The sequence below is a fragment of the Mandrillus leucophaeus genome, unplaced genomic scaffold (assembly GCF_000951045.1).
Source record: "Mandrillus leucophaeus isolate KB7577 unplaced genomic scaffold, Mleu.le_1.0 Scaffold1566, whole genome shotgun sequence".
In the NCBI taxonomy this organism is placed as follows: Eukaryota; Metazoa; Chordata; class Mammalia; order Primates; family Cercopithecidae; genus Mandrillus; species Mandrillus leucophaeus.
The window spans coordinates 8,282-27,693 of NW_012101550.1; the positions used below are offsets into that span (position 1 = coordinate 8,282).

Sequence of the window (19,412 nt, forward strand, 5' to 3'; positions counted from 1 at the left end):
TGTATACCTGTCCAATATATTGGCTGGTTGTACTCATACAGTACTAGTCTGAGCTAGAATTTATGAGTAATGGTCCAAATCTGTAATACAGCTTAAAAATAAAGCTTTAAAAACATTGATCCAGATGAAGAATGATAAGATGCAATAAAAGTTTATTTAGGGTATAAAATTTAAAAGGTATGTTCATCAATAATTCATTTTGAAAATCCCCTTAGTATAGCCATTTCTATTCTGTATCTTTAACCAATTACAGGTAACATTGCTAGGAACAGATTTTGACAACAGACTTGTGCAAGGGAATTGTGTGCCTAGAGATTTACTTAAAAGGTAGAATTAAAGTCATTTCAAGAAAGAAATTTAACATATGAAGAAAATATAACCATTTAGCATACTAAATAATTGGTCTAGAGAGTTATGAGTTAAAAATGTACAAGAATTAATAATAGTTTTTAGCAACATATACATTGGGACAGTATTTTTGCCACATCTATTATTTACCTATGCAATCATTAAGTTCATAATTTTTTAAGTATCACATCAAAGAGTGTTATTCAACTTCCTGATGAGTAAATTACTGATAAACATAGTCGATTTTTTCAGTTTTGAAGGTCCTGAAAAATAGATAAAGCATATGACTTCCAATTATTGATAGAAGAGCCAGTCAAACAATATCTTCCATGAATCCTCTTACAATTAGTTTGCTGATTGATATTCAAAATATAGAAATGAATGAATTGCACATAAGGAAATAAGTACTTGTTTTCTGTTGCCATCATATATCACAATACAAGCATTAAAATCTGTTTTAATTATAGAACTTTATGATCATATTTACATGGTCTGTGAATTTGATCTTTGTTTTGGAATTCCTTTAATCCATTCTGATTCTAATCACCTCAGGACCAACTTTAGTGTATTTGTGCAAGGCATAGCCATTAGCTAGCTCTATATGTTGTCCAAACCACCAAATGAGATGTAGCAAATTCTGCCAATTGTCTAAAGTTTTATTATGCACGTTAAATATATGAATATTTGAAATATCAAGATATGTTGTATTTTACCAATAATATTAAAGTATTACTTCTTCACTTTTCACTTGTAGTATGATGTCATTTAAACAAGTCAGTATTATTGAGAGGTGACAATGTGCTACCAGCCCTCACTCTCAGTGCCTTCTCGGCCTCAGCATCCACTCTGGCAGCGCTTGAGAAGCCCTTCAGCCTGCCACAGCACGGTGGCAGCCCCTCTCCGGGCTGACCGACGCCGAAGCCGCCTCTCTCTCCTTGCGGGGAGGTGTGGAGGAACAGGCGCCGGTGGGAACCTGTGCTGTGTGTCATGCTCACAGGCCAGCGCAAGTTCCAGCGGCCCAGGGCAGTGAGGGGCTTAGCACCTGGGCCAGCAGCTGCGGTGGGTGCGCCTGGTCCCCCAGCAGTGCTGGCCCTCCAGTGCTGTGCTCGAGTTCTCACCGGGTCTCAGCTGCCTCCCCGTGGGGCAGGGCTGGGGACCTGCAACCCGCCATGCCCAAATCCCTGCGGCGGAGGGCTCCTGCACCGCCAGAGCCTTGCCAACGAGCACCGCCCCGTCCTCTGGGGCGCTTGGTGCCAACTACCGCCCACGTACTGATGAGTGTGGGTGCACCGCACGGGACTGGCAGGCAGCTCCACTCGAGGCTCCAGTGTGGCATCCACTGGGTGAAGCCAGCTGGGCTCCTGAATCTTAGTGGGGACTTGGATAACTTTTATGTCTAGCTAAGGGATGGTAAACGCACCAATCAGCGCTCCATGTCTAGCTCAGGGTTTGAAAATGGACCAATAAGCACTCTGAAAAATTGACCAATCAGCTCTCTGTAAAATGGACCAATCAGTTCTCTGTAAAATGGACCAGTCAGCAGGATGTAGGTGGGGCCAGATGAGGGAATAAAAGCAGGCTGCCTGAACGAGACAGGGGAAACTTCTTGGATCCGATGCGGTAGCTTTGTTCTTTGGCAATTTGGATGCAGTGACTTTAAGAGCTGTAACACTCATTGGGAAGGTCTGCAAGGGAGGCGAGATGAGGAGCGCAGTAGAGAAGTAAGTGAGGCCACGAACCCACCAGAAGGAAGACACTGCAGCTGCGTCTGTGGGAACAACCTCCGGTCTATCGTAAGAACTGTAACACTCAGTGCAGGGGTTTGTGGCTTAATTCTTGAAGTCAGCGAGACCAAGAACCCACCAATTGTGGACACATTAGTAGAAATTTGATTCATTCTGAAAACCTCTAATCGACTGATCTAAGGTTCAATATTCATTAACATCAAGTATTAGTACAATGGGGAATGAAAAAGTTGGAAATACTCTTCTGTTCTTTCCCTTTCTTTCCGTTCCTCGTTTCCCTCCCTCGCTTCCCTCCTTCCCTCCCCACCTTCCTCTCCCCATCCCTCCCCGCTGCCTTTTCTTTGTTTCCCTGCCTTTGCTTTCTTTGTTTCCCTGCCTTTGCTTTCTTTGTTTCCCTGCTTTTTCTTTCTTTGTTTCCCTGCTTTTTCTTTCTTTCCTTGCCTTTTCTTTCTCTCCCCCTCCCTCTCTGATGGTCTCAGTCTGTCACCCATGCTGGAGTGCAGTGGCTCGATCTCGGCTCACTGCAAGCTCCGCCTCCTGGGTTCACGCCGTTTTGCCTCTTGCTCTCAAGTAGCGGGGACTCCATGGCCTTTTTTTTTTTTTTTTTTTGTTTTAGCGGAGATGGGGTTTCACCATGTCAGCCAGGATTGTTTCGATCTCCTAATTTCGTGGTATATCTGTCTCGGCCTCCCAAAGTGCTAGAACATTTTTTTCTTACAATCTCGGGCTGTGGCGAGTTGGCCCAAGTGTTGTGGGACATTTTAGGTGTCAGGGACATAAACTACTCTCATTTGTCTGCTGTGTGGAGTCCCAGTTACCAGAACACCAGCCATTGTGTGTTCTTTCTAGTTTTCAGGTAGCAGAAAGAACAAGAAGAAATGTTGCACAAACCACCTTGCTTGCATCACATTGGCCAGAATTAGTCACATGTCCATGAAGCAAGCCACAGTGCCTGAAGTAGGACTACAGATTTTCTTTATTCTCCATAGTGGTAAAATACAAACAATTAGAGAAGAAGAGAACTCCTGTAGAGGACAACTAGCAGTAACCTACTCTACTAACTGTCCATTTACTGCTTCATTTTGCTCTAAGATAACATACAAACAGTGAAACTAAAATATGTTTTCAAAATTAGAAATTGTAAGTACTTTAGATAACTAAGATTAAAGAAATGTTACAAATACCACAATATCAACATAGTTATAGAGAAACATGAAACTTAGTACTGATTTTCTGAATATCCAAAATGAAAAGAAGTACCTCAATAATTGATTACATTGTTTTTTATCATTTTGAAAAAGGCACCACTGAAACAAAGTTCTTTGACCCTGAATAATTACAAAATTTATCTCATGGTAATTTTTAGGGAGAAAACTGTATATTATGGTTGACAATATTCCTATAACAGGTGCAGTGATTTTATAAGCTACTTATAGTGTCTTTGAATAAAAGTCAAAATGAAAGCATTATGAAGGCTGTTTTGTGAGTCTCTGAGGAAAAATGATTCCAAAAAAAAAAAAAACCCTTTGGGTATTCTGGCTTATATACAAGGAGAGATTTTAGCCTGCCCAGAGGGCTGGGTGGACTATATACACTATGAATGGTTATCTGTAAATATTACTGTTGCTGAAAGATTTCTGAACAAGTGTAGGAAATTAAGGAATAGATTATCTAATTTTCTGTAGTCTGCCAGCATGTTTCAAATCAATCGAGCTCTCTTAACACCAGGTGTTCTCAAAAGTGAAAAGGGCCTATTTGTTAGCTTTAAGAAGACAAAAATGGGAAAAGATAAAAGAGGTGGAAGCAGAAACCAATTTGCTAAATTTACTAGATTAGACGGTTTATTGAAAAGGTAAGTGAATTTCTCATGTCAGTCATAAAGAAGCTATTTTTGCAATGAAATGTGTGTTTATATCGAAGTCAGAAATTACTTAGTGAATAACTCCCAGTAAATGTGAGATTATTAATTTCAGCTAAATTATGTGTTCTTAGAATTTTATCTTTTCAGGTAGTTTTATGTAGATTATATCTGTTAAAATTTTGTTGGATGTAATTTACATGGTTTACAAACAATAAATTCCTGAGACTAGATATGATAAATTTATAGTTTGTTGAATGTTTTGTTATTGAGGAATCTCAGATGGGTCCTCAGATGGCAAGGAAAATAAACTCATGGACCCTAAGTTTTTTAATTACTTTTATCTAATTTTTGATATGGTGATAATTAAAAGGGAGATGATAAGAAATTGAATTATTAAGCATTGTTAAATAATATGATGCATTAATAATGCGTAAGTTACACTCCTGAGTTGCGTTGTTTCAAAGTATAAAGCAATTTTTAGATTTAATCAAAACTCTTTAAGGAATTAATCTTTGCTTTTAGGGAGCACTATAGATTGACATCAGAAATTTCTCTTATTTCCATGTAGGAAGAACCTTTTGTGATGGTCTCTGAAAATGTCTTGGGTAAGCCGAAGAAATACCAGGGCTTCTCCATTGATGTTTTGGATGCCTTATCTAACTACCTGGGTTTTAACTATGAAATTTATGTAGCACCGGATCACAAATATGGAAGCCCACAAGAAGATGGGACATGGAATGGCTTGGTAGGAGAACTTGTCTTTAAGGTAAGAATTAATTAATTAATTTGTCTCATACCTAAAGGTTCAATTATTTGTCTCGTACCTAAAGTTTCAACAGTAACACCTTGAAGCTAATTTCATATAAAATAAGTGCGATGTGTTTAGGTTGGTTAAGCATTAGGTGGTGGAGTTGAGTACAAAAGTCTCACTCAATACTATTTTATGAACTTTGTGGAAAAAAAAGTAAATGACAAAATAGACCAAATGTTAAAGTATATCCTGTGGTAGAAGAGGGTTTAGAGGAAGGCCTTTTGTTTGCTCAACTTATACCCCAAAAGCTGTATATGATACATGATGAAATCACAATGTAACATACACACGTAATTAGTACTATTGTTTTCTTTTTAAAAATGTGATGTTATTGGAAAAAACATGCACTACTTAGAAACTAATCATTTCATTTTGGAATCTAATCAAGATAGGTCTATACATACGTATATATTTTTCTTTGTTCTTTCAATTCTCAGAAAGGTGTTTAAAACCTGTGTCTGTCTTCAGTCCTGTCAGAATCTGCTTCAGTTTCTTGAGGCTCTGTTATTAGGCCCATAGACGTTTATAATTATTAAGTTTTCCTCATAAATTATTGACTAGTTGGGTTTAAGTTTATAACTTACTATTTGGTTTATATGTATACTATTTTTTTCTCTGTTACTTCTTTTCCTGTTTTTCTTGGGGTTAATTAAATATATTTCAGTACTTGATTTTGTTGCTCTTACTGCCCTTTTAGTTGTCTCCCTTTGTATTTTGGTTCGTGGTTAGTCTAAAGGTCATAATATGCATTCTTAACTTACCACATTCTATCTAAAGTTAATATTGTACCACTCTATATAAAAAGTAATCAACTTTCAGCAATATAATTTTATTTACACTCACCCTATCATTTTTGCTATTGTGGTCACATATTTATATTTTATTAACCTCATACCAAATATCATAGTTTTTTATTTAAATAGTTATGGTCTTTTAAAGGTACAAAAAGAAAAAAAAAGACAGTTACTGGGATATAATCACTTATTTATCATGTCTGGGGCTCTTTATTCCTTACATATATTTGAGCTCCCATTTGGTATAATGTACCTTCAACCTGAAAAACTTTCTTTAGAGTGTCTTGAAGTGCAGTGCTACATAGGTAGCATATATTCTCAACTTTTGTCTACCTTGAAATGTCTTTTTTTAACCCTCATTTTGAAATGATATTCTTACTGGACATCAAACTCTGAATTCACAGGGTTTTTTAATGTTCATCATTTTAAAGTTGTGATTCTATCACTTTTGCCCTCTATTTTTTCTGGTGAGAAATTAGCCATCATCTGTATCCTGATTCTTTATATGTAATGTATTTTTGTATGTGTTGGTGGCCGTTTTACAATTTTCTCTTCACTTTTTGGTGTTTAGAAATTGAACTGTGATGTTCTAGATACGATTTTCTTTGCATTTATTGTGCTGGGAATTCACTAAATTTCTGGGATAGGTTACATTTAGTAAATATAGGGAATTATTTCTTCACATTTTTTTTACCTTCTTTCCTTTCGCTTCTTGATTTGAGGCTCAGAGAATATTCAAGTTAGATCACGTAATGTCTCCTAAGTCACAGAGGCCTTGCTTCTTTTATTAAGATATTTTTTACTCCCTGACCTTCAGATTTAACAATTTGTCTTGATCTGCCTTAAAGTTTACTGATATTCTGCCATCTTCAATTTTTTTTTAAGTCCATTCAGTAGCTTTTTCATTCTAGATTGCTTATTTTTTCTTTCCGGAATTTCAAATTTTTGAAATAAATTTTGTGTTTCTGCTGAGATTTCCTTTTTTTTTTTTTAATCAGTTTTGACTATCTTAAAAGTTCATGATCACATTTATAATGGCTTCTTTGAAGTCCTTGTTTGCTAAAATGTCAACATCTTACCATCTCAGAATACATTGCTTTTTCCTGGTTCTTCACATTTCTGGTTACATTTGATTATATATTGGACTTTGTGGTTGATATGTTGTTAAGACTTGTGATTATATCTCTGAAATTGTATATTCTGAAAAGGATTGATTTTCGTTTCAGTGGATAGTTAAATCACTATCTGTTCCTCTTGAATTCGTGAGATTTAGCTTTAAACATTGTTAAGTCTATTTGATGTAATCTTAGTTCCTAGGGCAAATCCCTTGGTTTTTGTAATCCACACATTTCTAAGATACAGCCTTCTGGAGTTTCTGGGGAAAGTCTGTGGTTTTCCTCAAGCCCTTCTGACTTAGAGGAACTCAAAATTCAATCTATATCTTCCCTGTCATAGGCAACAATTGTAATCCCCTCTTTAGCACGTTTAGCCTTCTAGCCATTACTGTTTGCTAATTTTCCTAGGATCTCTTCCATATATATGCAGTTTAGGGGTCAGTTAAGGATTTTAGAAAGCTTATACACAGATTTTGGGGTTCACTCCTCTGTGGCATCCTCCTCCTTGTGTTTCGCTTTTCAATTTCTGGGAACCCCAGCTGATTCAAACTCCATCCTCTGACAAGTTAGTTAATAAGGCTGACTTTCTGCTTGAGTGCTGTCCACCCCATCCCAGCTGAACTGAAGTGGGTCCTCAATGACTAAGCCTTATAAAGGAGGGCTCCACCCAGTGCAGGTATTATTTTCGAGGATACCCTGCAGTTTCTGCCTGCTTTGGGTTCCTCTCCAGTCCTTTCTATATATATATTTTTTTCAATTTGATCCTGAATTTTCAATTTTTATTCTTATAGGACTAGTCCAATAAAAGCTAGTACATCATTGCTAGAACTGGAATAATTTCTCAAATGCTTTAAAGTACTCAGAAGGCTAAAGGATCTAACCTAAATTGTTTGCAAGGAATGGAGAAGAGTAGAAATAAAAGGTTTCTTAAGGCAGTGGTAGGGAAAATAATAAAGCTATTTCTATATTCTATAAAATCCTAATGAATTTGGTCTATTTAATACATAAGTTACATACAGAATTTTATTGCCAAAGCGTTAATATCATTATTTCTAATAGAAAATGGGCAATCATCAGTCCTCATCCTTCTTATTAAAACCACACCACTTCATCTTCTGTTCTTTTAAAACTCACAAATTCAGTGTTCTACCTTTATATTTCTAAGGACTCTTTCCTGATCTAAACCCAGATTAGCAATTATGTTAAAATTAGTGTAAAGAAAAGGCATTATACAAATTTATTCTATATAGATAGTGGTTAAAATCCTTAATGAGTTATTATGCTAATAAACTACACTTGCTAGATGCAAATTAAACATAAAAAGCATTCAAATTAGTATGTTGATGTTGTTTTTAATTTGTTTTATGTGCTTGCACTAGTTAGTTTAATTTTGGAGACTTGCTTTTTCACCTATAAAATGAGGAGTCCAAGTATGTTAATGGTAAGATCACTTCCAAATACTCTGTTTCGAAAATATAAGTTTATTGTATAACAATCATACACAAGAAATAAAATGTTTTACATAAACAGTTTCACTGTATTATTTACATGTAAGAGCATGTCATCATTGTATGATAATTTATAGTTTAGCAGGAGTCCTTTTGTAAAAAAAAAAAAAAAGAAGACACATGATTTTTAGACAGAAAAATTATAAAACTGTTCACTGGAACTAGGTTTTTATTTTGTTCAAGTGGATATTTAGTCACTCTGACTAGTCTTTAGGAAAACTATTAAGCAGGTGGAGGAGAAGAAACCTACAAAAAAGACTTGGAGTAGATAGAGACATTAAAAGAAAATTGAGAAAATGGGTTGTCATGAATGCCAACAGAAAATAACATTTCAAGAAGGAAAGAGCAGGCAACGTTAGAAAATGACTATCAAGTTAAAGGTATATAATGTTCCCTTAACTGTATTCTGACTGTTATCAGTAGACCTATAAGTTCTATTTTTTAACAATTACAAATGTTAATTCAATTGCATAAATGATACTTTAATAAAATACCATAAAATAATTTAACTTTCCCAGAAAATTAATCGTATTCAAACTTTATGAGGTGTATTTAGCCCTATCAAGCAAAATTACACTGTTGAAATAGCATAAAAATATTACTATGGAGTTCCAGAAAAGCAAGCTTATTATTGTTATTATACCTTCTGATAATATAGATACTTTTGTGAATCTAAGTATATATTAAATAAATATTGCCAATGAATGTCTGTACAAAACAATAAGAATTCTAAAATTAACAGGATTAACTCATGTGTGCCTTTCTAAGGGGCTACCAAACTTAAAAGATTGTTTCACATAGTGCAGTTTTATATGTCATAATGATTATGCACAAACCATCACATTAAAGAAGAGTCAAAGAAGAAATGATGGAAAGTGAGCTCTAAATTCATATGATTATTCCACAGTGATTAGATCACACGTTAGAGAGTTTTCTCATTAAAACCAGAAGTCAGCGGTCCAGTACATACATACTTTTAAGAGAGGAAAATGCAGTCAGAGAGAGAGCGAATGATTGATATGATGTACATATGGAGTCTATTTAAAAACTAATCATATAGTAGAGTCTCCTCAAGTCCTTCTCTGCCTCACTACTTTTATAATTTTCTGCAACTAATGTGTTCTTAAAATTTATGAAAACACAAATCTGGCCAAAAGATGTTGAACAGATAAATGAGAGGTATCTTCTGCTTAGTACAGGAGAAATATTTAAGGGTGAGTTAATGTAACTGAGAAATTACTTTCTCCTAGTTTAGAAGGGAAGGAGAGGCCCACAGAGAACTTTATATAAGAAATAAAAAATGTATCAAGTTTAGGATAGAAGTACCAAAAAAAAATAAAAACAAAGATAACTCAGATACAGTTGGATGTTTGATGATATAGTTTCTTCTTTCACTGACTTTCAAGTCAGCAGCTTTTAAAGTGGAGTATTTGGGGGTACCAGACTTTCCGAGGGGCAAGCCAGTATATTTGGCACAGAAAAATTTCAAGGAGTTGAGTGACATTTTGAAATAGAAACTAAAAACTTCCTTTTTCATATATTAATTTGTTTGAAAAAGATTTCTATAAAGTAAAAAAATACAGAAATTAAATCTTAATGCTAAACTGTATCTCATTTAAACCGTAATTAGAATTGACCCATGGATATCTACATTATTTTTTAAAGACTCTATCCATAACATTGTAAGCTGCATTTGTAATAAAATTTCATTTTTATAGACACTGAATCCATAGATTGTATACTAATCAAATCATGACTCAATTCAGAAAAAAAAGTTTTATACCTAAAACTTTATAGTCACTGGTTACTTAATAAAGATTGTAATTTTAATTTGCATGCAAATTTTTGATGCAAAAGTACTTTGGTGATCAAGAAAAGATTTTCAAACATACATTTCTATTGTATTTGAATTACAATTTTGTGAGAGTAGGGCAGAATATATATATAGTTCAAGCATAAAATCAAATGCTATAAATATTCTACGTATTAAAGCATGAGGTCAAATCACTATGATATTCAGAATCTAACAGATATATTTTTTAAAGTGACTTGACAATTTTATTTTATCAATATTTACAACACAATATACATAAGTCAGTGCCAGTGCCCACTCAGGAAAATGAAAACCATTCCTAGAATTTTGAAAAGAGGGAAATTTAGTATGGTGGGTTGATCACAAAGGTGCTAGAAGGAATCAAAGAGCAAAGGATGAACAGAGTAGGACACTGGAAAAGCAAAAGGAAAATAGTAAAATACAGATAGCAAGTGCTACTGTTGTGTTAGTTGATTTCATCTACCAGACATATTCCCCTTGATCAGACCTGGAATTCCCAAAAAGTTGCTGCCTGTGCCCTAGCTGCTGGGATCGAGAATCGCCTACTGCCACTGCTGCTGCAGCCACTGAAATAATCATTTAAAGCAGAAGGCTCTTCTCTTTCTTTTTCTGTCTATCTTCAGTGGTTTCCCTCTGGTGGAAATTATGGAGAAGTCAGATAGCAAAGGAGCCTGGGAAATCTGGTTTGCAGATTTCCATCCCTATAAGGCTCACAGTATATAGTGGAGTAGAAAGTGGTAAGTGTGGGTTTAAGAGAAAACAGGTAATGATCAGTACTGTCTGTAAATTGCACCCTTTACAGTTGTCTAAATGATTGCAAAATTAATATGTTAATTATAAATGTGGAGAGATACATACTTAAAAAATTCCTTCGGGGGTGATATGAAGAAAAAAGCTTGATGGTTATTACAATGGAAGATTTATTTTATACAAAGAACATGACTGGTAGTTTTGGATTGAAAATAATCTGTTTTTTCAGCCTAATTTTACCTGGGCATTTCTGCCACCTGGAAATTAAGTCTCTTCATGCTAACAGATTATCAAATGCTAAGTTATGTGACAATAATTTTACTCCCCAAGGAAAATAGATCTAACAATGGAATAAAGCCAGAACCCAGGAAAATGGAAAAAAGGAAGGATAAGTGGACTAAATTATAAATCTGTAAAATTAGGATAAAGTACTTATACTTAGCACGTAACTATTTATAGTGATGTTTCCATGTTAAAATATAGCACTATTGAGAGTCGTATCTCTCAATTTCTAAACTACTAATATAACACTAGGCTTTTTTGTCACTGCGCCCACCCACGTGGTTTGATGAGAGTAAAGAATGTTTTTGAAAGTAGACATATAATATTGGAGTGTAATAAGATACCATTTAGTAATTATAATACCAATAACCTCATTTTCTGAGAAATAAAATGCTCCCAAGACTAAACAGAATAAATCAGCTGCACAGGGCTACACAGCTTTCCTCATTTTTCATGGTTGACACAAAGTTTGGCAATTCTTTAGTTTTATTAGGTAAATACATTTCTATGATGAGTATTTTAATTCATCAATGCACTAACAATAGAAAGAATATATTTACCTGGAAGCTTTATAAATATTTTATTGTTTTGTTTTATTTCATTTTATTTATTTAGAGATGGAGTCCCTCTCTGTTGCCCTAGCTAGAATGCAGTGGCGCAATCTCAGCTCACTGCAACCTGTGCCTCCTGGGTTCAAGCGATTCTCCTACCTCAGCCTCCCAGGTAGCTGTGATTACAGGCACCTGCCATCACACCTGGCTAATTTTTGTATTTTTAGTAGACACGGGGTTTCGCCATGTTGGCTGGGATGGTCTTGAACTCCTGACCTCAGGTAATCTGCCCGCCTTAGCCTTCTAAAGTGCTGGAATTACTGGCATGAGCCACTGCGCCCTGCCTATACATATTTCAAAATATATAACACTTAGCATGAGTTAATCACATGCCCATGGTCAACGTGCTATGGAGGGATGCAAGTGTGAATAAGACATAGACACTGATCATGAAAACATTTTGTTGATGGCCTCTATGTGCTACGCTCTGTGCTAGGCACTGGAGATACAAAGATAAATAAAACATGGTTCTTGCCCTTGAAGAGATCTTGTCTTAATGAGAAACACAGAGGTTAAACTAGACACTTATAATACAGTGCACTAGGTGCAATGATAGAGAAGCACTAAGAAAGCAACAAGGAAGGTAGAGTAAAGATAAATTTCCTGAAGGAGGAAAAATACAGTCTGATGACAAAATAACAAGGAGTAATTAGGTAAAGAGGGATTGGCAGAAAGTGAAGGACATCTAGTGACAGCCACAAGAGTAGAAGTAAAGGTAGAAAGGTTAGAAATAGCATGGAAAGCAGGCCAAAATTTATGAGAATTTTGCAGCACTCCAAGCAAATAGTGACGAGAATCTATCCTACCATACTAATGTTGTGAATAAAATGAAAGATAGGAAATCAGAGATAAAAAGGAAGTAGGATAAACAGAATTTATTGATCAAAGTGAGGAGAAGGGAGAAGTCCGGAATAATTCATCGGTTCATAGTACAAATACATAAAAGGATGGTTGTGTAACTAATTGGGACGGAGATTGCTGAAAAAGATTTAGAGGAGGAGGACAGTTTAGAATAGGGTGAGTTGGATATGTAGCACTCTGAAACTCACTGTGAAAGTGCAATAGGAAGTATACATTTGGGAGTCAGCAACCTGTGGGTGGTAGTTGAAATCATGAAAGTACATCAGATTGCCAAAAAGAACACATGGAGTAAGAGGATCACTGGGCTAATCTTAGGATGAAACCCAAAGAAAGCTGTCACTTAAGAATTGACAAAAGAAGAGGAATTTATGGAAAAAATAAGAAAGTTTCAAAAAATAAGCTATGACTAGCAATGTCAGAACTATTTGAGATGTTGATAAGAACTGCCAAATGTTCACTAGATTGGCCATTTGGGAGTTGTTGGTTACCCAAGCCAGAACTCTTTTGGTAGCATAGTGGGAGAAAAAGCCAGACTGCAAAAGATGATGGGAAAAACTTGGATGTGAAAATGTGAAAAATGACATGCATATGTATTATTTTTTTCAGAAATTTTAGATGGAGAGCAGAAGAAAGAAAGAGATAATAGTTGGAAGGGTCATTGGTTTCGGTAGACTTTTTGTTTGTTTTTAAGTTAACAGAGACTTGAGTAAAAGTATAAGCTAAGGAAGAAAAAGAAAGAAGGAAAACTTAATAGAAAGCCAGTTAATATGTGAAGGATAAATATCCCAGAACAGATTTGACTCCATCAAAAATGATTAAACTGAAAATTGATTTTGATGAGGTAAAGATGTTACTTTGATACTGAGTATAATATGATGAGAATGTGTATGTTAATAATAGATAGACAAGAGATTGGAAAATTTACAAAGATACTTTCTTATTCCTTCAAATTTCTTGATAAAAATTGGAGATTAAGTATGTTGACGGTGATAGGGACATGTATTATGTAACAGTCTACAGGATAGTGGTGAAGATTGAAATAGACATTGAGGAAAGGGAAAGTGACTGCTAAATCAGAACAGATAAAAGAATAGATCAGTGGCACGAAAGACTGAGCGGAGGTGTATATGAAGCTGACACTTTTTCATTGCTGCTAGTTTACACAACGGTGTGACTTTCTTCAGCTGAGATTGAATGCCCAAGTCTAGGAGCAGAGATGAAAACATTCATATCAAGATTGAGACATGGTGGATAAAGTTGGTAAGGGAATTAAGTGAGATGAAAGAAGAGCTAAAATGATCAAGGAAGCATAGCCATGACCAGAGACATAAACTTGGATAAAATTTTGGAAAAGTTAATAAGATCAAATGAAGTTGAAAAACAGGTGAAGTATGAGTGAAGAAATGAAAGAGTAGGTTAGAAAGAGATAACCGGAGACTGAAATACAAAAGTTCTTAGAATTTGACCTTGACATTCATGGCAGAGTGTTAGAGAAGATAAAGGAAACAGGTTTAAAATAGCACAAAATGGGGTGAGGGAGGGAGGGATGAATACGTGAAGCATAGGAGATTTTCGGGGTGGTAAAACTATTTTGGATGATACTGTAATGATGGATACGCTGCTGACATTATGCACTAGTCAGAACCCATAGAAAGAATGAACTCTAATGTAAACTATACACCCTAGTTAATAATCATGTATTGATATGGGTTCATTGGCCAGGCAAGGTGGCTCATTCTGTAATCCCAACACTTTGGGAGGCCAAGATGGGAGGATCCCTTGAGGCCAGGAGTTTGAGACCAACCTGGGCAACATAGAGAGACCCCCACCTCTGAAAAAAATAAAAAAAAGAAAATTATATAGGCATGGTGGTGCATGGCTCTCGTCCCAACTATTGAGAAGGCTGAGGTGGGAGGATCCCTTGAGCTCAAGAGTTCGAGGCTGCAGTGAGCTGTGATGACACCACTGCACTCTAGCCTGGATGACAGTGAGATCCGTCTCCAATAACTATTGTAAGGTTCATTGATTGTAACAAATGTACCTCACCAATGCAACATAGTAATAATAGGAGAAATTATTCACACTGCCTGCTCAATTTTTCTGAAAACCTAAAACTGGTTTAGAAAATAAAATCTATCTGAATCATGTCCCAAAATGATTGTTGTAGGGAATATCTACATTGATTCTGAAATCTATTAGCAGGTGGGTCAGTTTTTGTGTGAAGAGAAACATTTAGCCAGGTCTCAAAAGTTCTCAAAGAAGGAGGAGAAAATGCTGTTGTGAGGTTTGTCTGGTAGAGGTGGTAAGACCTCAGAAAGCACATGCAATTGACAACGTAAAACAGGAATGGAGATAGCATACATAGAGTCTCATTAATAAAGAACAAAAAATGGCTTCCTTAAGTATCTAAGAAAGGCAAAATTCCATGGCCTCTAATAAATAGTGAAAATGATGGGAGATAATTCCCACACCATATCAGTTCAAAATAAGTATGTATTTTGCCCAAGCCATGCTCAAGCTCTTGCTCTTTTTCTGTGCCTCCTGTGCTCATCCCACACCTGCTGTCTAGGATCCTGCACACTGGGTTATTGATGTAGCTGGTCATGACACTTGGCTGATGGAGTTCATTTCAATACCCTAGTAGCTAATATCAATAGAACTTTCGCTAATTTTCCAGTGTCCTTTTATTCATTAGGTGTTGACCTTTTATTTAAATCCCACATGGCCATTCAAAACATTTTCCACACTTTTCAAGCCTCGATTTCTAGTCTCTTCATTTTTTACACTCTCCTCATTTTCAGTTGTTAAACTCCATGGTTTACTGCAAAAGCTATTAGAATCTAGTTTAAGTCCCTTACGTTCTTAATATTCAACCTCAAAATCCTTCCATGATTCTCTCATCCTTAGCGACACCAAAGGTATTAGTTATGGATACTGTTGACACATTTAATACCCATGTGAGCCTAAAAGAGTTTTAAATCCTCTTTGAGTCACAGTGTCCACATCAGTGGAATGAAGCTATTGTGAAGTTGAACCAAAGACATGAATTCAAGAATGTGTTGCAGGAAAAACAAATAGATCTTGTTGTATCTGTTGACTCGGATAGATTGCTAAAACCTTCCTCAGGTTCTGTGTTTTAAGAATATAGTAAATCCAACACATATTTGGAAGGTAGACTGATAGGATTTGCTGTGGGGAGGTGAGAGAAAAAACAAAGCCAACGATCTCTTCTAAACTCAAAACTTTTTAATTTTGTCTTTTCAGCCACAGCAGCAGAAAACAAAAACAAAAACCAAACACAGCCTTTGTTTCCATTTTCCCCAGCTCCCCTCACTATCTTGCTCCTAGCCACAATTATCTCTTCTCTGGACTGTAGTTGTAGAGATCCAATTACTCTCCCTTTCCACTCTTGACTGCCTTCAATATATTTTAACACAGCAGCCCGAGTGATCCAGTCATGTTCCTGCTGGAAGACTTTTGATGGGTTTCCATCCCACTCCGAGTAAAAACTGTCCTTAAAATTGTCTACATACTCTGCCCAATCAACTCTCTTTGTGATCTCTTTATCTCTCCCTCTGTCACCATGCTCCAAGCTTATGGTACGCCTTGTATTTCCTTATACTCATTGAACTTGGCCTTTTCCATTTCCATCTCTCCTATCTGCCTAAACTGCTGTCCCCCCCAGATATTTCTCTGTCCACTTCATTTTTTTTTTCGGCATTTGCTTAAAAGTTATTGGAGAGGACTGCCATTGCCATCCTATTCAAAAGAACAGCTTCCATCCTTTGTGCTACCTCTCTCTCTTACTCTGTTTTATTGTTCTTTATAACGCTTATAATTATTTTATTATGTACTAAAGTCGTTCATTTGTCTTCCTCTGGTAAAATGTAAGCTTAAGTTGGGGAGAGATTTCATATATTTGGTTTACTACTGAAGCCTCAATATCTAGAAAATATTTGTACACAAAAGAATGAATAGTGGCCACGTGGCATACATTAGATAGTAACACTACCCTAATTAATAACCATTCAATGGGATCTCATTGATCTTTATTAAAATCAATTAACCTACTATAGCCTACTAAATTTGAACTTTATGTAAAATGTTTTTATCTTTGTTGAAATACTACACTTTGAGCTTTTGTTCTTCTTATTTTAAATATTTTGTCCATTAATTAAACAACTTGTTATATTCAGCCACCCTCACTTCAAGTTAATTGACAGTGGTATCATTTATTGGCACAGAAGAAATGAATGAAGGAAATATTTGGCCAGGAGTTGCAGAATGTAAAATCAAAACTACTATTTTAGAAATGAGTAATAATAGCCAGATGCTATTCTAAAACTTTACAGGTATTGACTCCTTAGATGCTCATAATAATTTGATGAAATAGATTGTTATTATGCCCATTATGTAGATTTAAGACATCAAGTCATAGAGAATTTAAATACCTTGCTCAAGGTCACATAGCTAATAAGTGGAAGAACCAGGATATTAGCTTAAATTGTTGGATTCCATTCTCTTAACAACTATGGATATACCTCTTTGGAGCTCTCCAAATGGAAAATGAAATAAGCAATCTAATACATAAGTCTGGAGTTTGAATGAGGATATAGAATGGGCACAGGCATTTGAGGCCAATCTGCATTTAGATGAAGTTTAAATTGCCCCTCTACCTTTCTTTATCCCTACTTCTCTTTTATTTTCAGTCTCTTTCAAATTCTTGGCTCCTGCCCCATTTCTTAAAAAAGGTATTCTCTATCTTGAAAATAACCTTTCCATCTATTCTAAGCTAAATTAATTAGGTGTCTTTGGTTGCAAATGGCAATCCAATTGAAGTGAAAAGATAATTTAATTCTCACAAAACTGGCCTATTCAGGGATGAGATCCAGGCTCCTTTCATCAGGCCTTGATATCGCTTGCTCCATCTCAGCTGTGTTTTCTTTGTGTGTGTGTTGCCCCAATTCTCAGGTAGGCTCTCCTCTCTTTGCAGTAACATGACTTTTAGTAGCTCTAGGCTTAGATTCCATCCTCTATCTATCCCAATATAAACACAAATTCTCTTTTACCTGCAGTTCCAATACAGAGCCTCAGCTTTAACACTCACTGGCTCTGACTACGAAGTGTACTGCATTCAAGAGGAGACAGTGCTCTCAATGCCAGGCCTACACCACTTGTCCCGGTGGAGCACAGAGAGTAGGAGTAGCTATACACAAAACACCTAGAGCAAGCCTTGTGGAGTAGTGAATCCCAAGGAAAAGTGGGATGCTGTTATCAGAAGAAGGGGAAGTAGATACCAAACAGGAAAAACAAAAGATATCCTTCGTGGACTTGAAAACAATAGAATAAGTTACAAGGAAACTGTCAATAGTTACATGTACACAAACATTTAAATCAACAGTAATAAAAAGTCATAATGAACTAAATTACAAACAAAATGTTAGAAAATATTCGTAAAAGTGTAATGGTGACTTGTGTCACTGCTTCACTGCTACATGAAGAAGTCAAAATCAACAATACTAAGACCCCACTGAAGAGATATAAAAGATACGAACTTAGAGTTTCAAAAGGAGAAACTAGTAGGCAGTATAAATCCAAAAGCAAATATATTGCAATGGAGAAAGGCAGTTAATAATTTTTTAGAAAGTTAAGTTTATGAAATATGTTTGGTTAGTGCTTTTGTAAACTAAAGCTATAGCTCTGTGTTATATATGCTTGGAATTATTTAATATGCTGTATTTCATAATAAAACATCACCAGAATTTGATGACATACTTGTCATCAATAATAGACTTGACAACACTGTGCAATTAACACAAAACCCACAAGGAATTTAAAAGCCTAGCTTGAGACTGACCATATAACAATTATACTAGCACTGATATAGAGCTTACTTATTCCTGACACCATCTCACATAATATGTATTTATTACCTCTCAGTACTCACAACAATAAGTACTACTATTATCCCAACGTTGCAGATGATGAAACAGAGAGAGGTGAAGTAACTTGCCCATGGTCACATAGCCAAGTTGTAGAGAATTAATGATTCCAATTTAGGAAGTTTGGCTCCAGGATCCAAGTGCTTATCTCCTTTACCAGTTTCCAGAGAAAAACAGAGTTTTAATATACGTTTTGTCTGCAAAGCATTTAAATAAACCCAGTTACATGTCAGTGAGAAAAACAATACTCAAACAGTTCAGAGCTGTTTTTTTTTTTTAAAACCTGCATATTTGAAGAAGGTTCAGATAGGAGTTCAGACAGAGTATGAGTAGAAGACAAAACATAAGATTATATAGAGAAAGATTTGGGGTGTGATGTAAAAGATCTGCATTTCTAAACTTCTCAAAATTCACACATCTTTCTCAAACACCTGTGTCTTCTTTCCACAAAAAAATTTAAAACTTTTAGAAAGGCCTGCAATCTACTCTACAGTCTGTATCTCACTTCCCTCTTGCATTTAATCACACTCCATTTAGATGACATTCAACTTTAATCTGCCTAGACTGCCTGTACTCACTTCATCATCCTAAATTCTCAACCCTAGCTAAACTTGCACTTTGTCCCATGAGACTTTCAAACTACTCCCATCTCTTAGTAATCTCGTCTTCTAAGAACACCTACTCCACTTCTTCTCAAATTACCTTTGTGTAATATTACACATCTATCTCTATATATCTACATCTACCTTTATAAATGTGTATATATACAATCTCAGGGAGAAAGACTGAGAGAAAGAGAGGGAGAGAGAGACAGTCTTCCCTGTTTTGGAAACCAGAAGGCTAAGGTTATGTTTACTTTGTATGCCAAGTACACAGCAGTATGCCCTAAATTCATCCATCTCTCTGTACATGTTTTTGAATGCATGTTGTAATCTGGGCACTGTGCCTGG

General features: G+C 35.7%; 1 protein-coding gene across 1 annotated transcript in view; it reads left to right on the forward strand.

The window, feature by feature from the left end:
* Positions 1-2,129: 2,129 nt before the first annotated feature.
* The window catches only part of GRID2 (glutamate receptor, ionotropic, delta 2), a gene marked incomplete at its 5' end in the record, with an annotated part of 361,187 nt that continues 343,904 nt past the window's right edge, over positions 2,130-19,412 (forward strand). Inside the window, 2 exons of the mRNA XM_011975477.1 lie at positions 2,130-2,162; positions 4,523-4,720. Coding sequence (XP_011830867.1) covers positions 2,130-2,162; positions 4,523-4,720 — 231 coding nt within the window. The remainder of the gene's footprint in view (positions 2,163-4,522; positions 4,721-19,412) is intronic.